Consider the following 19312-nt stretch of genomic DNA (forward strand, 5'->3'; position numbering starts at 1 on the left):
CTAATGATTGGCCAGCTAGAATATGGACCTCTAATTGTTAGGTCTGATTTTTCAAAAGAAGTCAGAGATCGGGGGCTTAGTGTGAACACTCCAATTTTTAAATGTTGGCAAATTAATTTATGCAAATGTATTTAAAATATGACTGATCTCTCCCTTGTGCTTTTAATGTACCAACTTCCTTCCCTAACCTTGCCTTATTGGCAGTCTTACTTGGGCAAGTGATGAGTATACTTGTTAAATAGATGAAGAACTACTTCCTCCTCTCCCTAAAAAAATTAAAAAAAAAAGCCACTTTTATAAGGATGGAGTATCCTTATAAAAGAGTTAGACTTTTAAGTATCTGCTTTGTGTGGAAAATTGTGATGCCGAAGACCCATTCTTGGTCAGAATTGCATCTGGTTTTGTTACAAGATTTTGACACTCCAGATATTACAAACAGATATTATTGAGTCATGGCCAATGTTAATTGTATTTCATGTGTTAATTAGCCCACTCACCCATGTTTAAAGAGATTGTTGATGCTTCTCTTCAGAGTGTATTTCTGAATAGGAAATGAGGGGGTGTTGGTCACGCATTTGGTCAGCAAACCTCCCTCAAAGCAATTACTCTGAAGCCAGCACTGTGGAAATATTGTGGGAATTAATAAGTTGAATATGACGCTGACTCTGCTTTTCAGAAAGCTACTGTTCTACATAGGAGATAAAACATATTTCTAAGTAATGATTCAAAGGACATAATGATAAATTATAGGACAATTTACTGTGAGCATGGAGGTGTACAAAGTTATAGTAATAACCCAGGTTATAATTTTCAAATCCAAGAGCTTTAAATATTCTTTTTACTACTAGTGATATGAAACCAGGAAGTTCTCACTGGTAGAAAGCTTGAATTAGAAATTTTAATAATAAATACTGAGTACTGAATATACTGTGTATCCCCAAGCTGTATTTTATATGCATTGTTTTATCAATTCTCATTGTACTGTTTAGTAACTTACCCCAAATCTCAGAGTATAAGCAGAAAATTCAGAACTCAAATTCAGGGTTCTTTGACAATGGAGCCCAGACTTTTAACATTAAGCTTATAAATGTTTTCTGAAAAAAAGAAAAACAATTTGAGAAAAAATTTTTCTTGAAGGAGAATAATAAATTATTGTTTGTAAGCACAATTGAAGAAAAGTTTCTTATTTGGATTCAATACTCATGGAGTACATTGTCTTCATAGTGTTGTGTGATACAATCTAAAGTTTCATTTTGTTGGAAGCTTTAGGGTATGTGAAATTGACATCTTATTTTTTTTCCTGAAATATTGGTATAGTAATGAGATATAGGTGTATACTTCCTGCTTGCTGGGGTATGTTGTAAAAAAATCCAGAAAAGTAGAAACCTAATTCCCAGTTTGTGTGTAACAACATTTATTAGCATATCTCAGTAATTATAAGCTTAATTATCAAGGTTAATTTAGGACTATCAGCTATATACTTTTCACTGTGACTTGTCAGATGGTTCATTGATTGAAAATATGAGATATATAATGTGTTAGATAAAAATTGGTCTTCAGGAAATATCTAGAATTTTATAATTTTCTTTTAGAAAGATTCTAACACTTATTTCAAGCTATATAAAATAAAGCAATTAAATGGAGAAGAATATCAAGGGAAGAGGAATAGCTGATGTAAATTATTAAATTGAATTTGAGCCCAAATTGGACTTGGATTCTTACAAGATTTTAATCTAGGTTTTCTAAATAGTACAGAATTTAGATAATTTCTGAGAAAGTTTTAGGGCACCAACTCAAATATGTGTCAGTTAAGATGCCTTTCAGTGACATTAGCTACTAAAAAGCCCTGACTTTATTGGGTTTAAATAATAAAGGAATTTATTATCTAATAAAAAGAAAGTTCAAGGGTATGGCTAGCTGTTGGTCTAATGCCTGAGCACTTCAGCCCTGCCTCTCCTGATTATTTCTCAGCTTCATCCCAGAGGGTATCTTATATACTTATGGGTACAACATGGATACAACAGTTTCACAAACTAGGACCTGTGTAATTGGCTTGGAAGGAAAGTTATGACCAACCTAACAGCATATGAAAAAGCAGAGACATTACTTTGCCAACAAAGGTCTGGCTAGTCAAGGCTATGGTTTTACCAGTGATTATGTATGGATGTGAGAGTTGGACTATAAAGAAAGCTGAGCACCAAAGAATTGATGCTTTTGAACTGTGGTGTTGGAGAAGACTCTTGAGAGTCCCCTGGACTGCAAGGAGATCCAACCAGTCCATCTTAAAGGAGATCAGTCCTGGGTGTTCATTTGAAGGACTGATGTTGAAGCTGAAACTCCAATACTTTGGCCACCTGATGCGAAGAGCTGACTCATTTGAAAAGACCCTGATGCTGGGAAAGATTAAGGGCAGGAGGAGAAGGGGACAACAGAGGATGAAATGGTTGGATGGCATCACTGACTCAGTGGACATGGGTTTGGGTGGACTCTGGGAGTTGGTGATGGACAGGGAGACCTGGCGTGCTGCAGCTCATGGGGTCGCAAAGAGTTGAACACAACTGAGCGACTGAACTGAACTGAACTGAATTGGCTTGGAATAAACAGGATCGTCCATTTGGGCTGGGATTTGACCCAGGTTCCATCAAAGTATGGCCATGTGAAGGAGGGTAGATATTAAAATGGAATCAAAGTTTTGTTAGAAAAGAGAGAACATTGGCTACTGGGTAGCCAACGAGTGATGGCTGTTATAGAGCAGTTCTAAATGTAACTGGGGAGGAAACAGCTGTTGAGATCAAATAGTCTTCTGTGGTTGTTTTGAGCTTAGCTCTTTGATTTCTAGATGGTCCCCAACAATGATGCTTATCCTCCTCATAGTTATAACAGCAGAGAAATGTGAGCTGCAAGGGATCATTCTGAGACCCAGGTTTGTTAAATGTCTTCCCCAAATTCACACGATAAATTAATGGCAAAGCCAGGGCAGGGTTTATTGACTCTCAGTACTGGGTGTTTTCTTTCATTCTTTACCCTTCAGACCATTGGAACTACTTTAAAACTCATGGCAAGCATTGGCCTTTTCTGTAATTAACAGCTCCTTATAATACATTTATTTTGTTTGCTCAGCCTCCTAGAAACTAAATTGAGTCTGTGCTTTAAAAAGCCTGCTGAGATCCTTATTCTCTGTCCTGGTACCATGTGCATGAATCAGCAATGGGTTTCCACACACTTCACATTTGGTGCAAATCCTTTTCTTTCCACATCTCTCCCAACTGCTTCCCCATCTTCTCTTGCTCCATCTATGATCAGCTTCCTGTTTCTAAATAGATTTTGTGGTCGCCCTTCCCTCCTTGTTCCAGTTGCTAGCCACTAGTTACTTAGGCTGTGGTCTATATTGTTCTTCCAACAGCCTACCCCATTGCGGTTGCCCCACACATCCACATTGTTATATGTCCCCAATTTGGGTTCTGGAATTATTTTGGTAACGACCACATTGGGTGAGAGTCAAACTAATAATTAAAGTGTTGGGACAACTTCTCCTATTGCAAGTCTCCTCCTGTGTTTACAACCCAAGAGGAACATACTAGGCACAAAAAGCATGTGACATATGGCCTCCCACAAGCCTGAGTGCTTATGATTTCCTTTGTGTTTGTCTTCATTTCTAGGACAAGATGTTGATAAATATAAAGAGCATCTTATGGATGTGCTCCACCTTAATAGCAGCCCATGCACTACAGAAAGGTGAGTGTGATAATCATTTTTTAGGACTAATTGAAATAAAAATTAAAGTATTGGGGCATGGAATGTGATTATGGAATCATTAAAATCAATGATGAATTTTTTATCTATTCGTTGCTGAAGACTTTTAGCTAAAATATCATTAGGCTGAAAACCGTGGTTTTAAATAAATTGGTTATAACAAAATAATGAACAGGATGCTAAAGGAGAAAGTGGGCTTTCAGTAACTTCCCAGATTACTTTCAGACTGTGCAAAAAGGCTCATTTGAGTGACTGGGCATATTTTAAGGTTCCACTCTTTTTGACACCACTCAAAGGCTTTTCTACATTGAAAAAAAGACTATTGAACTTTCAGAGGGATACAATTTGAAAGAAATCAAGAAGATATAGATAGACAAGATAACTGATAGACAAATTTTTACCCCTACCTCCATTTCTTTCTCTTTCTCTTTTCTTCTCTCTCTCTCTTTCTCCTTTGTAACTGGATAAGTAAACATGCACTGTTTTTCTTAGCTTTAAATTATATGTCCACCTAATGAGAGTTTTGAGATTCCAAATTTGTAGACTCTTGGTCCATGAAGAAAGAATCTGTGCTGAGTATCAGTGACCTGCTCCCATCAAGGGTCTCTCTAGACTCAGCTTCTGCTTCTTTCTCACACTCACTGCCTGCTTTAGAGTCTCTGAAATAATTTATAATTTCCATTCTTATTCCCTATTTTTTCCTTACACCTTATTTCCCTTCCCCTGCCCCCATGCAGTTCCTTCTGCTTAGCAGTCCCTTCTTTTGTCCTCTACAGTTCCACTTCAGTTCATTCTTAAGATTCAGAACTTGTGTCACTCAATCTATTTATTCATCCATCCTTCCTATCCATTCATTTATCTATCCATTGACAGTACTGTTTGAACAGATTCTACGTGCTATGTCTTAGTCTGGGTCTCCAGGGATATATCAGTGGATGAGTCATACATTGTTTTAGATTTCATTAAGCCTAATCTCCTTAGTTACATGAGGTAGGCGATAAACACGTAAACCAACAATCCCAGTACTTCTGAATTGATGAAAATAAAGCAGAGTGACGACATAGAAAGTGTCTTAGGGTGGGGGCAGGGGAGGTGGTAAGGCGTCTTTGAGAAAGTAATACTTACACTGACGTGCGAATGACGAGAAGGAGCCAGCCAGCTAAGATCTGGCCCAAGTTAGGTAGTGTGTTTGAGCAATAGAAAGGTCACTGCAGTTGGAGAGCAGTGATCAAGGAAAAAGTAGGAGATCTAGATAGAGAGATAGGCAGAAATCAGCTCATGTAAATAGAAACACTATCTGACACTCAGAAAAGAGCTTCCTATGTTTATTTTTCTGCACCCCCATGTCTCTATTTCTACTTTGCAAATCTGGATGGACACCAAGGGGGTGGCATGAATTGGGAGATTGGGACCAATATATACACACTACCATGTATAAAATGGATAACTAATGAGAACCCTCTGTAAAGCACAGAGAATTCTACTCACTGCTCTGTGATGACCTAAACAGAAAGGAAATCCAAAAGAGAGGGGATATATGTATAGGAGTAACTGATGCACTTTGCTGCACAGCAGAAACTAACACAACATTGTAAAGCAACTATACACAAATTATTTTTTTTTTTTTTTAAGAAGGAGCTTCCTATGAGCCAGGAACAGTTTTAATACTTAACATTAGCTTATTGAAACATTCACCATCCATAGAGGAAACTGAGATCCAGAGAACCTAAGTGACTTGCTCAAAGTCACAAGACTAGTAAGTAGCAGAACTAGGAGAAGAACCAAGGCTGTCCCAGGAGTGTGTGAGCTTTACCACTGTTACACTTCTTATCCATGTAAGCATTGTAAGCTTTAGAAATGGATTTTATTCCTAGGAAGCACTAAAGGCTTTCAGCCAGTGAAAGGTAAGTCGATGAATATTTTCCAGGTTCCATGTCTGCTGTTCTGCGTTGGTTGGACTGTAGGAGAGAAACAGCGGCCCCAGGGAGATGACTTAGGAGGTTATTGTGATCACCCGTGTGTGAGATGGGGCACTTGTATCACGTGGTGGCAGAAGAGCTGGAGAGAAGTGAACTGGATAGGTGGAGATGGAGGATTAGGACCAATGCACGGATGGGATGTGGTGTGGTGAGGGTGAGAGAGGAATCAAGGATGAGCTGACTTCTGAGATGGCTCCCACCTCTCATCCCCCAAATTGTTTCCAGGCAGTTTGAAAGCCCTTTCTCTGCGTTCTCATTGTCCCCTGTCCTGTGACAGCTATTATAGCCCATACCACTCATTGAGGATAAGTTATTCCTTGTTTTTCTTCCCATGCAGACTGTAACTTCAAGAGAGCTGTTTTTTTTCTCTTCTAGCAGAGTTCCTGACACACTGCTAGCACTTAATCAATTTATGCTTCAGTGAATAAGTGAATGAATAAATAAATAATGAGTGAATACCACAGTGAATGACCTGGATGGCCATCAGAGTCTAGGCTCCACCAATCCAATGGCCAAGAAGCTGTCCTCTTCAGCATTTCTAGGAAGTAAAGGTGACAGAGAGGAAAGGACAACAGCATTGAGTGAAGAGGGAGGACACAGAAAAGAGATGGAGAAAAGGGGGTTGATTTGGTTGGGTCATAATAGAAGGAAATTACAGAGAAAGTAGCAGGGGGACTTTGAGAAACAGGACCATCACCCTTTCACTTAAAGAAAGAACTCACACAAATAATAGGGAAACTAACACTTAAGGTATAGCTCCTTGATGATATTTTAAATAGTAATAACCACCTACAATATTGAGTAATTTCTACATGTTGGGCTTTCTTCTAAGTATTTTACTTTGTTAACCTTTTATAATCTTAACTCTTCCATGAGACACGTGCTTTATTCTCCCTAGTTGGCAAATGAGGAAACAATAGTACCAAAAGATTTATCGACATAGCTAATGTAGAAGATCACACAGCAATTTAGTGATGGAACCCAGGCAATCTGGTTCCACTGTCCATGCTCTCAACCAGTGTCCTGTACTATACCCTAGGCATCAGGTTTTTTGTAAATTGGTGATCACTATTAAGCAATATCATTAGGTTGGGGCTAATTTCAGAAGAAGCTTCATTTTTTCAAAGGGATGAAGTTGAAAATGTAAGATACATATGAAATGTATTTGCCAAGTTCACAGTGAAGCACAGAGTAATAGCTAGTTGGGTCAACACAAGTACTCTCATCTTAAGGGTTTTTCTATGTAAGTCTAGGCACTTGAAAGGTGAGTAATTAATGAGCACTTTGTCTCTTGGTTATTGGCTTTATTTTAATGCATAAGGAACTCGGATTTAACAATATCTTTCATATGGATTATTTACCATTGACTCTGTTATTTGGATATTCCTCTAATATAATAAATGGAGTCATGCACAGTCCCAAGTAAATGAATGAATGAGGGAGTGATATTAATACTTGAGAGGGCGATAAATTCCCCTAGGCTCACTCTGGCACTTCTAGGCCAAGGTCTGTGTGTGTGTTTGATTAAATTGTGTAGATAGAATTTGCGTCGTTCTTGCTCTGCAGAATTTACTGACATAGAATGAAGCATAATTGATTATTCATTATTTGGAGTGTTCTCCCTTACAGTATTCATTTAGACCACAAACTTGAATAGTGAACTGTTGTTAGCATTTGTTTTTATTTCTTGCACTGTCAGAATTTCAGACAAGTTCTTGCAGGTAGCATTCTTTTTTAACATGCATAGCCGATAAACATTATCCTCTGTGCTACTAAATTTCTTTCTTAAAATATTTGTATTTGGTAAACTTAGTTCTCGTTACCCAGTGCATTAAGACCCAAGATTTCATACACAAAAGACTTGGCCACACAGCTTTTTGTTAATCTTGTTGATAAGACTGGATTCTCTATGAATATATATTTACATACAACTGCAGCTTTTAATTCTCTCGCATCTGTAAATATCCAGAACAATAATTAACTCTTGGGAAATTGCCTTTTGACATTATTTTGTTCCAATATATCTTTTCATTATAGCACAATTATGGAGAAATGCTCTAAGTGTCAAAAACCTCCCAATTGAATTGATTGGGCTGAATCAAAGAATCTTATAAATTTATACCACAATTGATGTCAATGGTAAAGATGTTTATTCTCCCTTTAAAAAGCTGTCTTTTATTTGTGAGGTTAATCATCTTCAGAAAGGAATATAGGAATTCCTAGAACATATGATGGGTACAAATTAAGACATTTTTAGTTCATAAAATTCTCACCTCTTTCCTTCTCAGGACCCCTCAGTTCAGTTTAGTTCAGTTGCTCAGTTGTGTCCAACTCTTTGTGACCCCATTCTCAGGACCCCTATTCTCTGCCAAAATAAAAAAAAGGTACAAAATATCTTTTTGTTGTCTTTATCTCCCTAATGGGATCCAGTCCTTTTGAAGTTAAATTTTAGTCTTTAGCATCTGTATCATTTCTAACGCATGTTCATATTGAGACATATGTTACTAATGCCTTTAACCACTAACATACCAAGTGTTAGCTACATATTATTTTGTCAATTAAGAAATATTATTTTACCCCACCTAGAGGTTACTATTACTGTTCATCATATTTGCATGAACTGGGAGTTCTCAGTGCACTATAATTTATATTCTATTACTGAACTGAACCAACACGTTGTCTCACCAACTAGGAGAGACTGGGAGATGGGTGCAAGATGGGGAGGAGAGGTATAGATCCCTATATAAGTGAAAGAATGTGGGTTTTATTTATTTATTTGCATGTAATGGTGTTAAATTATAATCGAAGTGTTTTTTCTCATTAAAAGTTTAAGGGCTTAAGCAGAAAGGCATTCTGTAGATTAATACTTTAGAAGGGTTACATGTGTGCGTGTTCAGTCGCTCAGTCATGTCAGACTCTTGCGACCCTATGGACTGTAACCCGCCGGGCTCCTCTGTCCATGGGATTCTCCAGGCAAGAATACTGGACTGGGTTGCTATGCTCTCCTCCAGGGGATCTTCCCGACCCAGGGATCAAACCCACATCTCCTGTATTGTAGGCGGATTCTTTACCACTGAGCCACCTGGGAAGCCAGGCTTAGAAGGGTTAGGTGAGCAGAAGCCAACATTACCCCCCAGGATATAATGGAGAGGTAATGTTTCGCTGCAGAGCGACTGCAGCTGGATTTGTCATTAAGATGAAAGCCTTTGATTCAACACTGAACCATAGTGGGTCCTTCAAGTGTTAGACATTTCCCTGCTCCAGTCTACTGAAATACTTTTGATAATTTTCACTTCCTCCTGAAGTTGTTTTCATTTCCTCTAAAGTAATGTGGCAGTTATCTTAATCATTTTTCTTCTTCTCACCTGTTGGCTTAAATCTGCTTTTTAACTATTCTTCCTAACCTGTATTGCTTAGTCTAGGTTCCTCCCACCCTTGATTTCTTGCCTTCCTACAATGGCCTTATTTTTCACTTATTTTGTTCATGTTAAAATCTAAGTTACAAATACTTTAAAATGAATGCTCATATTTTAGCACCTAAAAATGAGCATTATCCATTTGCAGCAACATGGATGGACCTAGAGATTGTCCAAGTTAGTGAAATCAGACAGAGAAGGAGAAATATCATATAAGAAAAGTGTTATAAATATATCTGGATGAGGGTGTATATGGAATCTAAAAAGAAATTATACAAATGAACTTATTTATAAAACAGAAGCAGACTCGCAGACTAGAGAGTGAACTTTTGCTTGGCATGGGGGAAAATAGGGGGAAAGTGATAGTTAAGGAGTTTGGGATTGACATATACACACTGCTATATTTAAAATGGCAGCCAGCAAGGTCCTACTGTATCGCACAGGGAACTCTGCTCAGCATTATGTGGCAGCCTGGATGGGAGGGGAGTTTGGGGAGAGTGGATACATGTATATGTTGGCTATGTCCCTTTGCTGTCCACCTGAAACTATCTCAATGTTGTTGACCAGCTATACTCCAGTATAAAATAAAAACTTTAAAAAATAAAAACAAAAACAACTTTTAATGAGCATTATTAATTCCTGTCTTTGTTATAAAACATTATTGAAATGATATACTATTCTCTGTATATAAAATCATCCTGATTATTTTACATACTGAAGATGTAACCAAATCCCTGTAATGGTTCTTATCCTTTCACTTATTTAATAGACTCAGCTTGTCGATTTTGTATTTTCTTTTTCCTGTAGTCAACATGGAAAAAAGCCCACCTGTTAAGGGCTCCCTCTCTGGAAAAGTCAACCTACCTTGTCATTTCTCAACCATGCCTACCTTACCACCCAGTTATAACACCACCAGTGAATTTCTGCGAATCAAATGGTCTAAGATTGAATTGGACAAGACGGGAAAGGATTTAAAGGAGACTACTGTTCTCGTGGCCCAAAATGGGAATATCAAGATCGGTCAAGACTACAAAGGGAGAGTGTCGGTGCCTACACATCCCGAGGACGTGGGCGATGCCTCACTCACCATGGTCAAACTGCTGGCCAGTGATGCAGGCCGCTACCGCTGTGACGTCATGTACGGGATTGAAGACACACAGGACACGGTGTCACTGACCGTGGAGGGTAAGGCTTGCGAATCTAGAAGAAGCTGGTATCACAGGATACCTGGTTCAGAAGTGTGGTGAAACAAGATTCAAAAGTAGCCATTGCTCAGGGTTTGAACAGAGGGAAAACACACACCAATCGACCCAATAGTCCATGTCTGTCACTAAAAATGAGCTGTTAATTGGTCAGGAGTCAAGGAAGGTGACTTTATACCAGATATAATGAATACCTCAAGACATGGTATATAGCTCAAGAATCATTACTTCATTATTGAGACCTATCAGCAATTATTTTTTAAGACTGCAAAGGCTGATCTACAGTTTAATTTTTTTTACATATGTGCATATATGCATGTACACTCACATGCATACATATACACACATATACACATCATACACACACACACACACCTTTTTTCTCACTCTCCTAGCATGATTATTAAAATGTTTGAGTTTGCTTTTAAGAAATATAAGTTATATCTTAACTTACATTGAATAAATAAGGCACCTAATAAGTCCATGGTATATATTAATATCATAGTGCTTTGAAAAGGCAAGGACTCAATAAACATTTGAATTGGATCAAAACAAGAATTCGGTGTATTTTTTTAAGGTCAGTACACTAGTTACCCACTGTCTTGCGATGAGACATTTTAGTTTCAGCCCCCTTTCAGTGGTAGTTTGTATGTCATTTGAATTTAAGTTAGGAGACAAAGCAAAGAAAAATTACTTTAATTGGGTACACACATAATGCCACAGCTCCTGGAAGCAGAATATTTTGGCAAGTTATTAAGCAAAATTCTCATACCCAGACATGATGGAACAGATTTTTCTTCCAACCCTCCATTTCCCTATAAAATATTTACCTTTCAGAAACATATACAAAGGGTTTTATTAAAACCCTTTCTTGTGTAGCCAAAAGGAAATACTCTGAATTTCAGATGTGACAGATTAATTTTCTGAACATCCTTTCCCATTCAGATCCTATTGCTGTCTTCTATAAATCTATTTTTATGTTTTCCAGGCATCCACTGAACACCCTGGGCTCTTTGCTCTTAATCTTTTTATCATTTACTTTGATTAGTCTTGGATTGTTTTTTCTACTGATCTATCTCTTCCTCTTTTTGTGTAATGTAACATACTATATATATATATATATATATATATATAAATAAAATATATAAACTTAGATATGCATTATACATATATTATATATATATATTAAATCCCAGAAGAAGTTTAACAACTTCTTACAATCTTCATCATTAAAGAATTAGCAGTGGATTTGCCCCTTGCCTCTCTGAAACAATGAAAATTCTCCACTTAATCTCCTTAGCCCCATGAGGTCTTCAAATTATCCAGCAATTATAGATACTTATACAGCCTGATATTCCCTGCCTTGGTCATGGAGGCCCCTTTGTGCCCCCTTACTGCCAGTCTTCGGTGTACAAGGAAGATTTTTAATTACCAAGAAGGCTCTTTGAAGCTTTGATCAGCAGAAGACTAATTTAAAACCATGCAAAGTCTTGCTCAAGTCTTAGAGATCATTATAAACATATTTATAGGACCATATATACTTCCTGGAAATTTTAAAGTTGTTCTGTAAAGGTATAGATTTTATGAAAAGCATTCAGTGTTTGTTTGTTTTTTTTTTTCTTTGAAATATCAGAAATGGGAAATAAGTATTAGTTGTCAATGCATCCTCTTGGTACCTGTGCAGGCCTTTTTGTATTGACACTGATCAAAGGTGCTTATTGATGACATGCCTAGTCTGTCCCCTGTAGATGCTTTATTGGCACATACCTGTTTTGGAAGAGAGAAGCGAGGATAGGCATGTGGAAAACAATTTAACAGCTAGAAGTCAAGCTGTGTGTGTGTGTGTGAGAGAGAGAGATGGAGGGAGGCTGTTGTCAACTCTAAGAAATTACTAGGAATAAAAGGAAAGTGAAAGATATCTTGGAAACCAAAATTAATTCCACATAATAAATATGTGGTGTTAAATGATATGACTATAAAATCTCACCCATAAAACCCAATTACTCCAATTTCTATTTTCCAGTGACTTCCTAGGCACATTAGCTTGACTCACTTTGCTGTCTGATGAAAATGAGTCACCATATTTACTCCAGTTAAAAATGGAGATGCCCTTGCTCAAGAGGGAGGAGGGGCCCAAGCTTCACCCCCTCAGTTGCTCTTTCCTCAGGCTTTTGACAGTTCTTTGACCCTGAAACACAGTTCAAGAACCACTAGTTTATGCAACTCCTAAAATACGACAAAGTGGAATTTGAAGCACATATCAGGATGCCTGGCTTCTACCTGCGGGAGTCTGGAGAACTTTATTTCAGGCCTTCTTTGGAATAAAAATCATACATTTTACCTGTCAAAGTGGAGATCCTACATTATGCAAATCAGTTAGTGAATATGATAAACATTTATTATAGTAGCCTATCCAACATTTTAAGATATTTTAAAATTCTTTATCTAATTTGATCTTCATTTCAATAAAACAACATAAGCACTGTTGGTATACTCTATAGAGGAGGAAATTAAGGCTTATGTATGATTAAGGAGCAAATCAGAAATTGGAATAGGCCTTCTCTTATATACTCCAGTGTCTTTTCCATTATAATATATTGTCTCGGTAAGTAAATATCACAATATTTCATGTTTGGAGGAAGTGGTATTGGTGAAGGTTCTATATGCTTCTATTGAGTTGGCCCTGAGTACAAACATGAAGAGGAGTTGATCTCGTGACCTCCTTAACTCTTTGTGTCTCCCGCAGCACCTACTGTCTTTAGTCGTCCGTGGTCCCCTGATAGCCTGTGCGCGCATGCTCAGTTGCTTCAGCCGTGCCAGACTGTTTTGCAACCCCATGGACTGTAGCCTGCCAGGCTCCTCTGTCCATGGGATTCTCCAGGCAAGAATACTGGAGTTGGTTGCCATGCCCTCCTCCAGGGGATCTTCCCTACCCAGGGATTGAGCCTGCATCTCCTGCCCTGCAGGCAGATTCTTTATCCACTGAAACCTGGGAAGCCGTGATAGCCTGAATACTACCTATAATTAGGACAACTAGTCACCATTTGGGATTTAGCGGCTTAAATCTTTTTTTCAGATGGTTTCCGTGGGAACAGAAAACTCCTGACTAGGAAACTCTATAATGGAGCAGAATGGGATACCCGAGTGAATAGCATTTCTGGGGGTCCTCAGATCACCATAATTTTGCATAATGCTATATGAAGTAAAAATAAAGAGATTGTCATGGTCTTAAGACCGTGTTAGCAAGTCATTTGACATACTGCTCCAATGAGAAACCGCACAGGATGTGGGGAGACCTGAACTTGCCTGTAATTGTTTGCTGCTATCTTTGCAGGGGTTGTGTTTCACTACAGGGCGGCAACCAGCAGGTACACCCTGAACTTTGAGATGGCACAGAAGGCTTGTGTGGACATTGGGGCCGTCATAGCCACCCCAGAGCAGCTGCATGCCGCCTATGAAGATGGTTTTGAGCAGTGTGATGCAGGCTGGCTGTCAGATCAGACTGTTAGGTGAGTGGTCTGGGGGCCACTGGCTTTAGTTCATCACTTGGGGAGTGAGAATATAGTGCTACTTCCTAGTCCTTTATTTTCCCAGGTATCCCATCCGCGTTCCCCGAGAAGGCTGCTATGGAGACATGATGGGGAAGGAAGGAGTCCGGACCTACGGATTCCGTGCTCCTCATGAAACTTACGATGTGTATTGTTACGTGGACCATCTGGATGGTAAGATGTTCACATTTCTGTAGCTTCATTTGACCCGAGAAAATCGAGGAAACACTGGGAGCACGTGGGGATAGAGTGAGTCTCCATGCTTGTTTGGATTCCAAACAGCAACGTTGAGTTTAAATAACCGTATGATTCTGTGGTGAAATAAGCTTAAATTAAAGTGGAAAGAGAAGGAGGGCTGTGTAAATGGTTATGTAGGTTTGAAATGTCTTTAGTTAATGGCAGGTTTGCTTTCAGTCATGCTGCCCCTGGAACGTTTCCAATGCACTTTTAGAGCGTTAAGAATAGAAGCCTGTAAGGGCGGTACCTATTCTTGTAAGAACTTCAGGTAAAGTCCTGTGACGACAAACCACTGTGAATCCGAGTGCTGATAAACATCCCGAAGTGCAACTGAATGACACAAACTAGCCGAGGAAGGATTGTCATGGTTTGCTTATCCTTGTGTTCACTTTGCTACACAAATATTTATTTTTTTTAATATAAATTTATTTTAATTGGAGGTTAATTACGAATATTTAAAGCAATATTGCTACACTAATTTTTAAAGCAATCATTTATTCATTCAATCAATCAGCACGCCAAAAAAAAAAATACAGAACACCCACTGTATGATAGATACTCGGCTTGTTAGAACTATGAAGTCAGGTAAGATATAAGCCTTGCTTTAGAGATTCTTAGAGCCTGATTGATTCTGGCATCATCATTTCCTCCTCAGTGACAGAGTGAGACTCTTAGAGATAGTAAGTTTGAATTCTCTTCTGGCAATGTTACCTAAGGACATAATAGTTTTATTATAAGACACATGGAGTAGAAGTTTCTGTGTCTTTTGAAATGGAAGTTCACTTGTAGCAATAGCTATCTTAGAGGCCTCAATATATAAATAGAGGTATCACATTGAGTTATACATTTAATTTTAGCTGGGTACGCATAAAAGAATGATCTCAATTTTCTTATGTTTAAAATGAGGAGGTTGGACTAGAAAATTTCCATAGTCCCTCCCAACATAATTAAATTCTCTGATTCTATGAATTGAATAAACAACCTCAGTGACTGACAGCTAGAAAATAAGCAGCTTATATTTGCCTGGTGTCCTAAATGTGAATAGGATAGCCTGATTCCAAGAAGGTTTCTTTAGTGTGGTTCTCTAGCATCTTAACATTCTTATTATGACTGTTATTTAAGATTGATACATGTGTTTTCTAAACCATAATTTCAGATACTAACAATTTACATTTTTCACAAAGGTAAAGGGAAAATAATCTAGAAAATTCAAGCTATGAGATATAGCTTATCTCCTTCCTTAAGTTGAATTTTAAATTTAGTTAACTTTTTCCATATGATAAGAGACGGTTGATAGGAGATTCTGATTCTAGGAAACAAATTTTGTTATTGCTGTCTCAGTAAGATGGAAATTTGTACCTAAATTCAGTAAGGTGGAATTTATTTTATCACTGTTGTTTTCTTTTGGAATAATGTCTATTAGAGTGATAGCAATAGAAATTTCTGGAATGTTGGTAATACTGGAACTAAATCAGAGACAGATTTTGCAAAAGTATATATAAGTCATAATTGGTAATCTTTACCAAGTGTGATTGAAATAGTGGCTTTCAGGTATAAATCTGTGGCCAATTTGATCCCAATGGGAATAAACATTAACATCACAGCCAACCTTTGTGATGGAAAGTTAGGATTATGTATTTACAATGCTCCCAGAAAGCATGCCTAGGGGTCCCTCTGCATGTCTCTTCTTCAGTCTTATCCTGATGAAGGTACTGAAACCCCACTCTCTAAGGCTACAGAATCGCTAGCTTCTTTGAAGTCTAGAGGCCTTTGTGCAGAAGCTCCAGAAATTCCATGCCCTCCACAAATTCAGCGCGAGATACTTTTGACAGGTCTTGGTGGGAAAAGCCCTGCCAAGGATTCCTAGCTGTGTTGTACCATCAAGAGCTGGCTCCCTAAAATCTGTTCAGAGTATCATAACTAGTGTTTGGGGAAAATTGAGCTGTCAGAAGAGCCATTCTGAGGATCTAGGCATACACCACAATGAGAGGGATTTATTAGTCATATAGGAGTTCTTCTCCACCTCCATAAACATTGTCACTTCTAGGGCAACTGTTATTTGTAAAACCAGTCTCTGCTCCAGGGTAACCCAACTGTGTTTTATATAGTTATGTATTTACTTGGGATATATATTCATGTATTTGATAACTGAAAACTCGAAGTGTGTAACACAGCATAATTTTAGTTGAGGTTTTTATACTAAAACGGCAGAATCTGAAATTCTTTGTCTTACCACATAGAAGTTGGAAGACAAAGATGAAAGAATTGATATAAACACGAATTCAAGCACTGGCTGAGATTTGTGTCAGCAGTTACAAGGCTTTAATTTGTTTCACAGAAGGAACTTAGTTTCAGAGGATATTCAATATGTTTATAATGACATTTATTGTGAAATGGGGTCTGTAAGGATAATTCCCTTTTCATCACAGTATGAAGATAAAATGAGTTAAGGTATAAAGTGTCACAAAGTGTGGCACAAAGTAAGTGCTCAATAAATAGTAGTTATTATAGTTTATAGATTTTTAAAAGGTTCTTGTTTCTGCTGAATTCTTAATTGATTTCATTTTTGCTCTTTTGTATGTAAGTAAGTCAAGTGCCTTGAGGGATGAACAGGACATGAAAAGACACCAAGAGAACAAAAAAAAAAAAAGAAAAATGAAAATGATAATTTTTAGTTTTGCATGTCTAGCCCCAAACTCTTTTCTGAATTCCATACCTGCATTTCTGGTTTGTGAATCATTTTGGTGTCTCATCTCTGGTTTTCTGTCTTACATCACAAGTAATCCCCAAGCCTTTAATAGTTCTTCAAGGGACCTGTTTTATGACCATCAAAACAGGCAATCACCATGGCCATATCATTCGCCTACTCAGCATGGTATGGCGTGAATTTCCTGTTGCCTTCCTCCTCAAGCAAATGCTGCTGGCTCAATCAAGAACCTCAATCCTGGCTCAGGAGTATGAACTTTTCAGCTGTGTTTCCCTCTCTCTGATATGACCTTGCTTACGTGCACCAGCTGTCCCTAGCTCCTGCCAACAGCTGTGCTTTGAGCCTCTCTGAGAACAAACCTCTCATCTTCCCAGCATTCCACTCTCCCCTATGCCTGTGAGCAGACTGCCTTCAATTGCCCATCTTTGGCCCTTCCAGCTCACACTGCCATTTTCTGATTTTAAACTCCCACTTTTCTTAGAGTTAGGGCCATATATCTGGTGTTGAATTCTTCTTTCTGGTTGTTTTATATTCATCATACACAAACTATTACCTAATATTTTTATTTCTGAAAAAACTTTTGTAAGATCCCGGTAGAAATAAGGGAATAACCATCTTCTATAACTCTCCAACCACAGTGAAGAATCTATTCCAGTATCAGACACATAGCAGAACTCAAGAACTACACGGTGGTAATTGCAGTATTTTTCCAAACTTTGTCTCTTTCGGAAACCGCCTCCACCACCCTACCATTTCTACAGTACTTGAAAACAAATGCCAAATTTTGTTCACAAGACTTACTAAGGATCTATTTTTTTCATTGGATCACCAAGGTGCTAGTTTTTCTCTTTGAATTTCTCCCTTCACTCTTCTCTGTGGTGTCTCTTAGAAATAACTTTTTCCTAGAGATACTCCTTTATTCTCTCTCGCCTCTCCAGTCATTTTGCTTTTTTGCCTCCCCAGCCAATTGTCTTTTCTGGGATTGGTCCCTTTGTACCTATTCACAAATCATAGGTTTATTTTTCTACTGCTTCCTTATTTCAAAATCAGGATAACTTTGTCACCTCTATGACTTGTCTAATGATTTCATGTCATCCAGGTGTCTGACCTAGAACGAAAAGCAACTTTTCCTTTTTGTCTTATGAGCTCCTTTATATACGTAAGCTTCTCAGGTGGCTCAGTCCATAAAGAATCTGCCTGCCAATGCAGGAGATGCAGGTTCAATATGAAAACCTAAAAATATTCAGGTAAAAACCTGAATGTCATTAAACAGGTCTTAGAGCAGGGCTTAATTCCAACTTCTTTAGAGGATTTGATAGGATCAAAATCAGATACCAAATCTGTAAATTGTGTGATTTCCTGCCTGTGGATTCTCAGATTGACTTTTAATATTAATGGAATTTGCAGTGTGTAATCTACAGATTACTTTACTGCTGGGAGTTATTTAAGAATTAGTTATAATTGGGTTGATTCAGTTAAAATGCCCCATGTCAACTAGAATAGCTTCCTGCCCACTGTGGTTCAGCAGATGGCTTCAAATATTGATTCTGGATTATAGAATCTTTCCACATGGATTGATGTCGGTGCCTGAAGATGCCGAAACTTTTTATTCTCTACAGAACTCACAGAATCGTAGATCACAGTTAAGACTGTGGGTTCCCAAATAGGCTTTAGACATGAACGCACCTTGCTAAGGGTTTGAAATTGAACTTGGAGTTCTTTTTGTGTAAGTGTTTGAATGTCTCGCTAAGAGTCACTGCCAGGCGTGGACCCTGGCAGAACCTCTGGAAAATGATGTCCTCTGTCAGTATGACTTGAATAGATTGACTGTGAAGTAGCTCCATGGGTAGAATAAAAAAAAAAAAACTATTTGTTGTATGGTTGTATTGTCCTTTAACTTAATTCTCAGAAAAACCTTGACAGGGATTTTTGTAAAACCTTCCTTTTTATACATGAAGATACTAAGGAATGGAAGTTAGGTGACTGGGTATACCCTTTTTTTACTGTCCTTCTTGAGTAGCTTTTCAGGACCACCAAAGAGTCCCCAGTAGAGCAACAGGCAGTCTTACAAACCAGGAGGGTGCAAAGTACTCTTAATGCTCCCCCAAATCTCTGATGTTTCACATAAAAATATCCTAATTCTTATCTGAGTAATGATTGCATCCCTGTTTGGATTACAGTGATTGGGATTGCTGGGCTAAATGGCAACTCTATTTTTAACATTTTGAGGAACCGTTTTGAAATTTTTACCAGAAGTACCTTAGGGTCCCGATTCTTTCATTCCTGCTAACATTGTTTTAATCTGATTTTTTGATTATAACCATCCTAATGTGCGCAATACTATCTGTGTGTGGTTTTGATTTGTATTTCCCTGATAGCTAGTGATGGTGAGCCACTTTTCCTATGACTGTTGACTATGTACATAATTTTCTTGGAGAATCATCTGTTCAGAAGCTTTGCTCAGTTTTAA

The 19312-nt window shown here is 38.0% G+C and overlaps 1 protein-coding gene across 4 annotated transcripts in view; it reads left to right on the forward strand.

The window, feature by feature from the left end:
- The window catches only part of VCAN (versican), a 119145-nt gene that overhangs the window by 8963 nt on the left and 90870 nt on the right, over positions 1-19312 (forward strand). For 3 of the 4 annotated variants that reach the window (XM_055563353.1, XM_055563342.1, XM_055563346.1), the window contains exons 2-5: positions 3660-3735; positions 9956-10333; positions 13685-13859; positions 13945-14072. In XM_055563353.1, coding sequence (XP_055419328.1) covers positions 3666-3735; positions 9956-10333; positions 13685-13859; positions 13945-14072 — 751 coding nt within the window. In that variant the 5' untranslated portion in view covers positions 3660-3665. Of the gene's footprint in view, positions 1-3659; positions 3736-9917; positions 10334-13684; positions 13860-13944; positions 14073-19312 lie in introns of all 4 variants that reach the window. The other variant, XM_055563333.1, reaches the window with a different exon arrangement.

The sequence above is a fragment of the Bubalus kerabau genome, chromosome 1 (genome assembly GCF_029407905.1).
Source record: "Bubalus kerabau isolate K-KA32 ecotype Philippines breed swamp buffalo chromosome 1, PCC_UOA_SB_1v2, whole genome shotgun sequence".
Classification (NCBI taxonomy): Eukaryota; Metazoa; Chordata; class Mammalia; order Artiodactyla; family Bovidae; genus Bubalus; species Bubalus kerabau.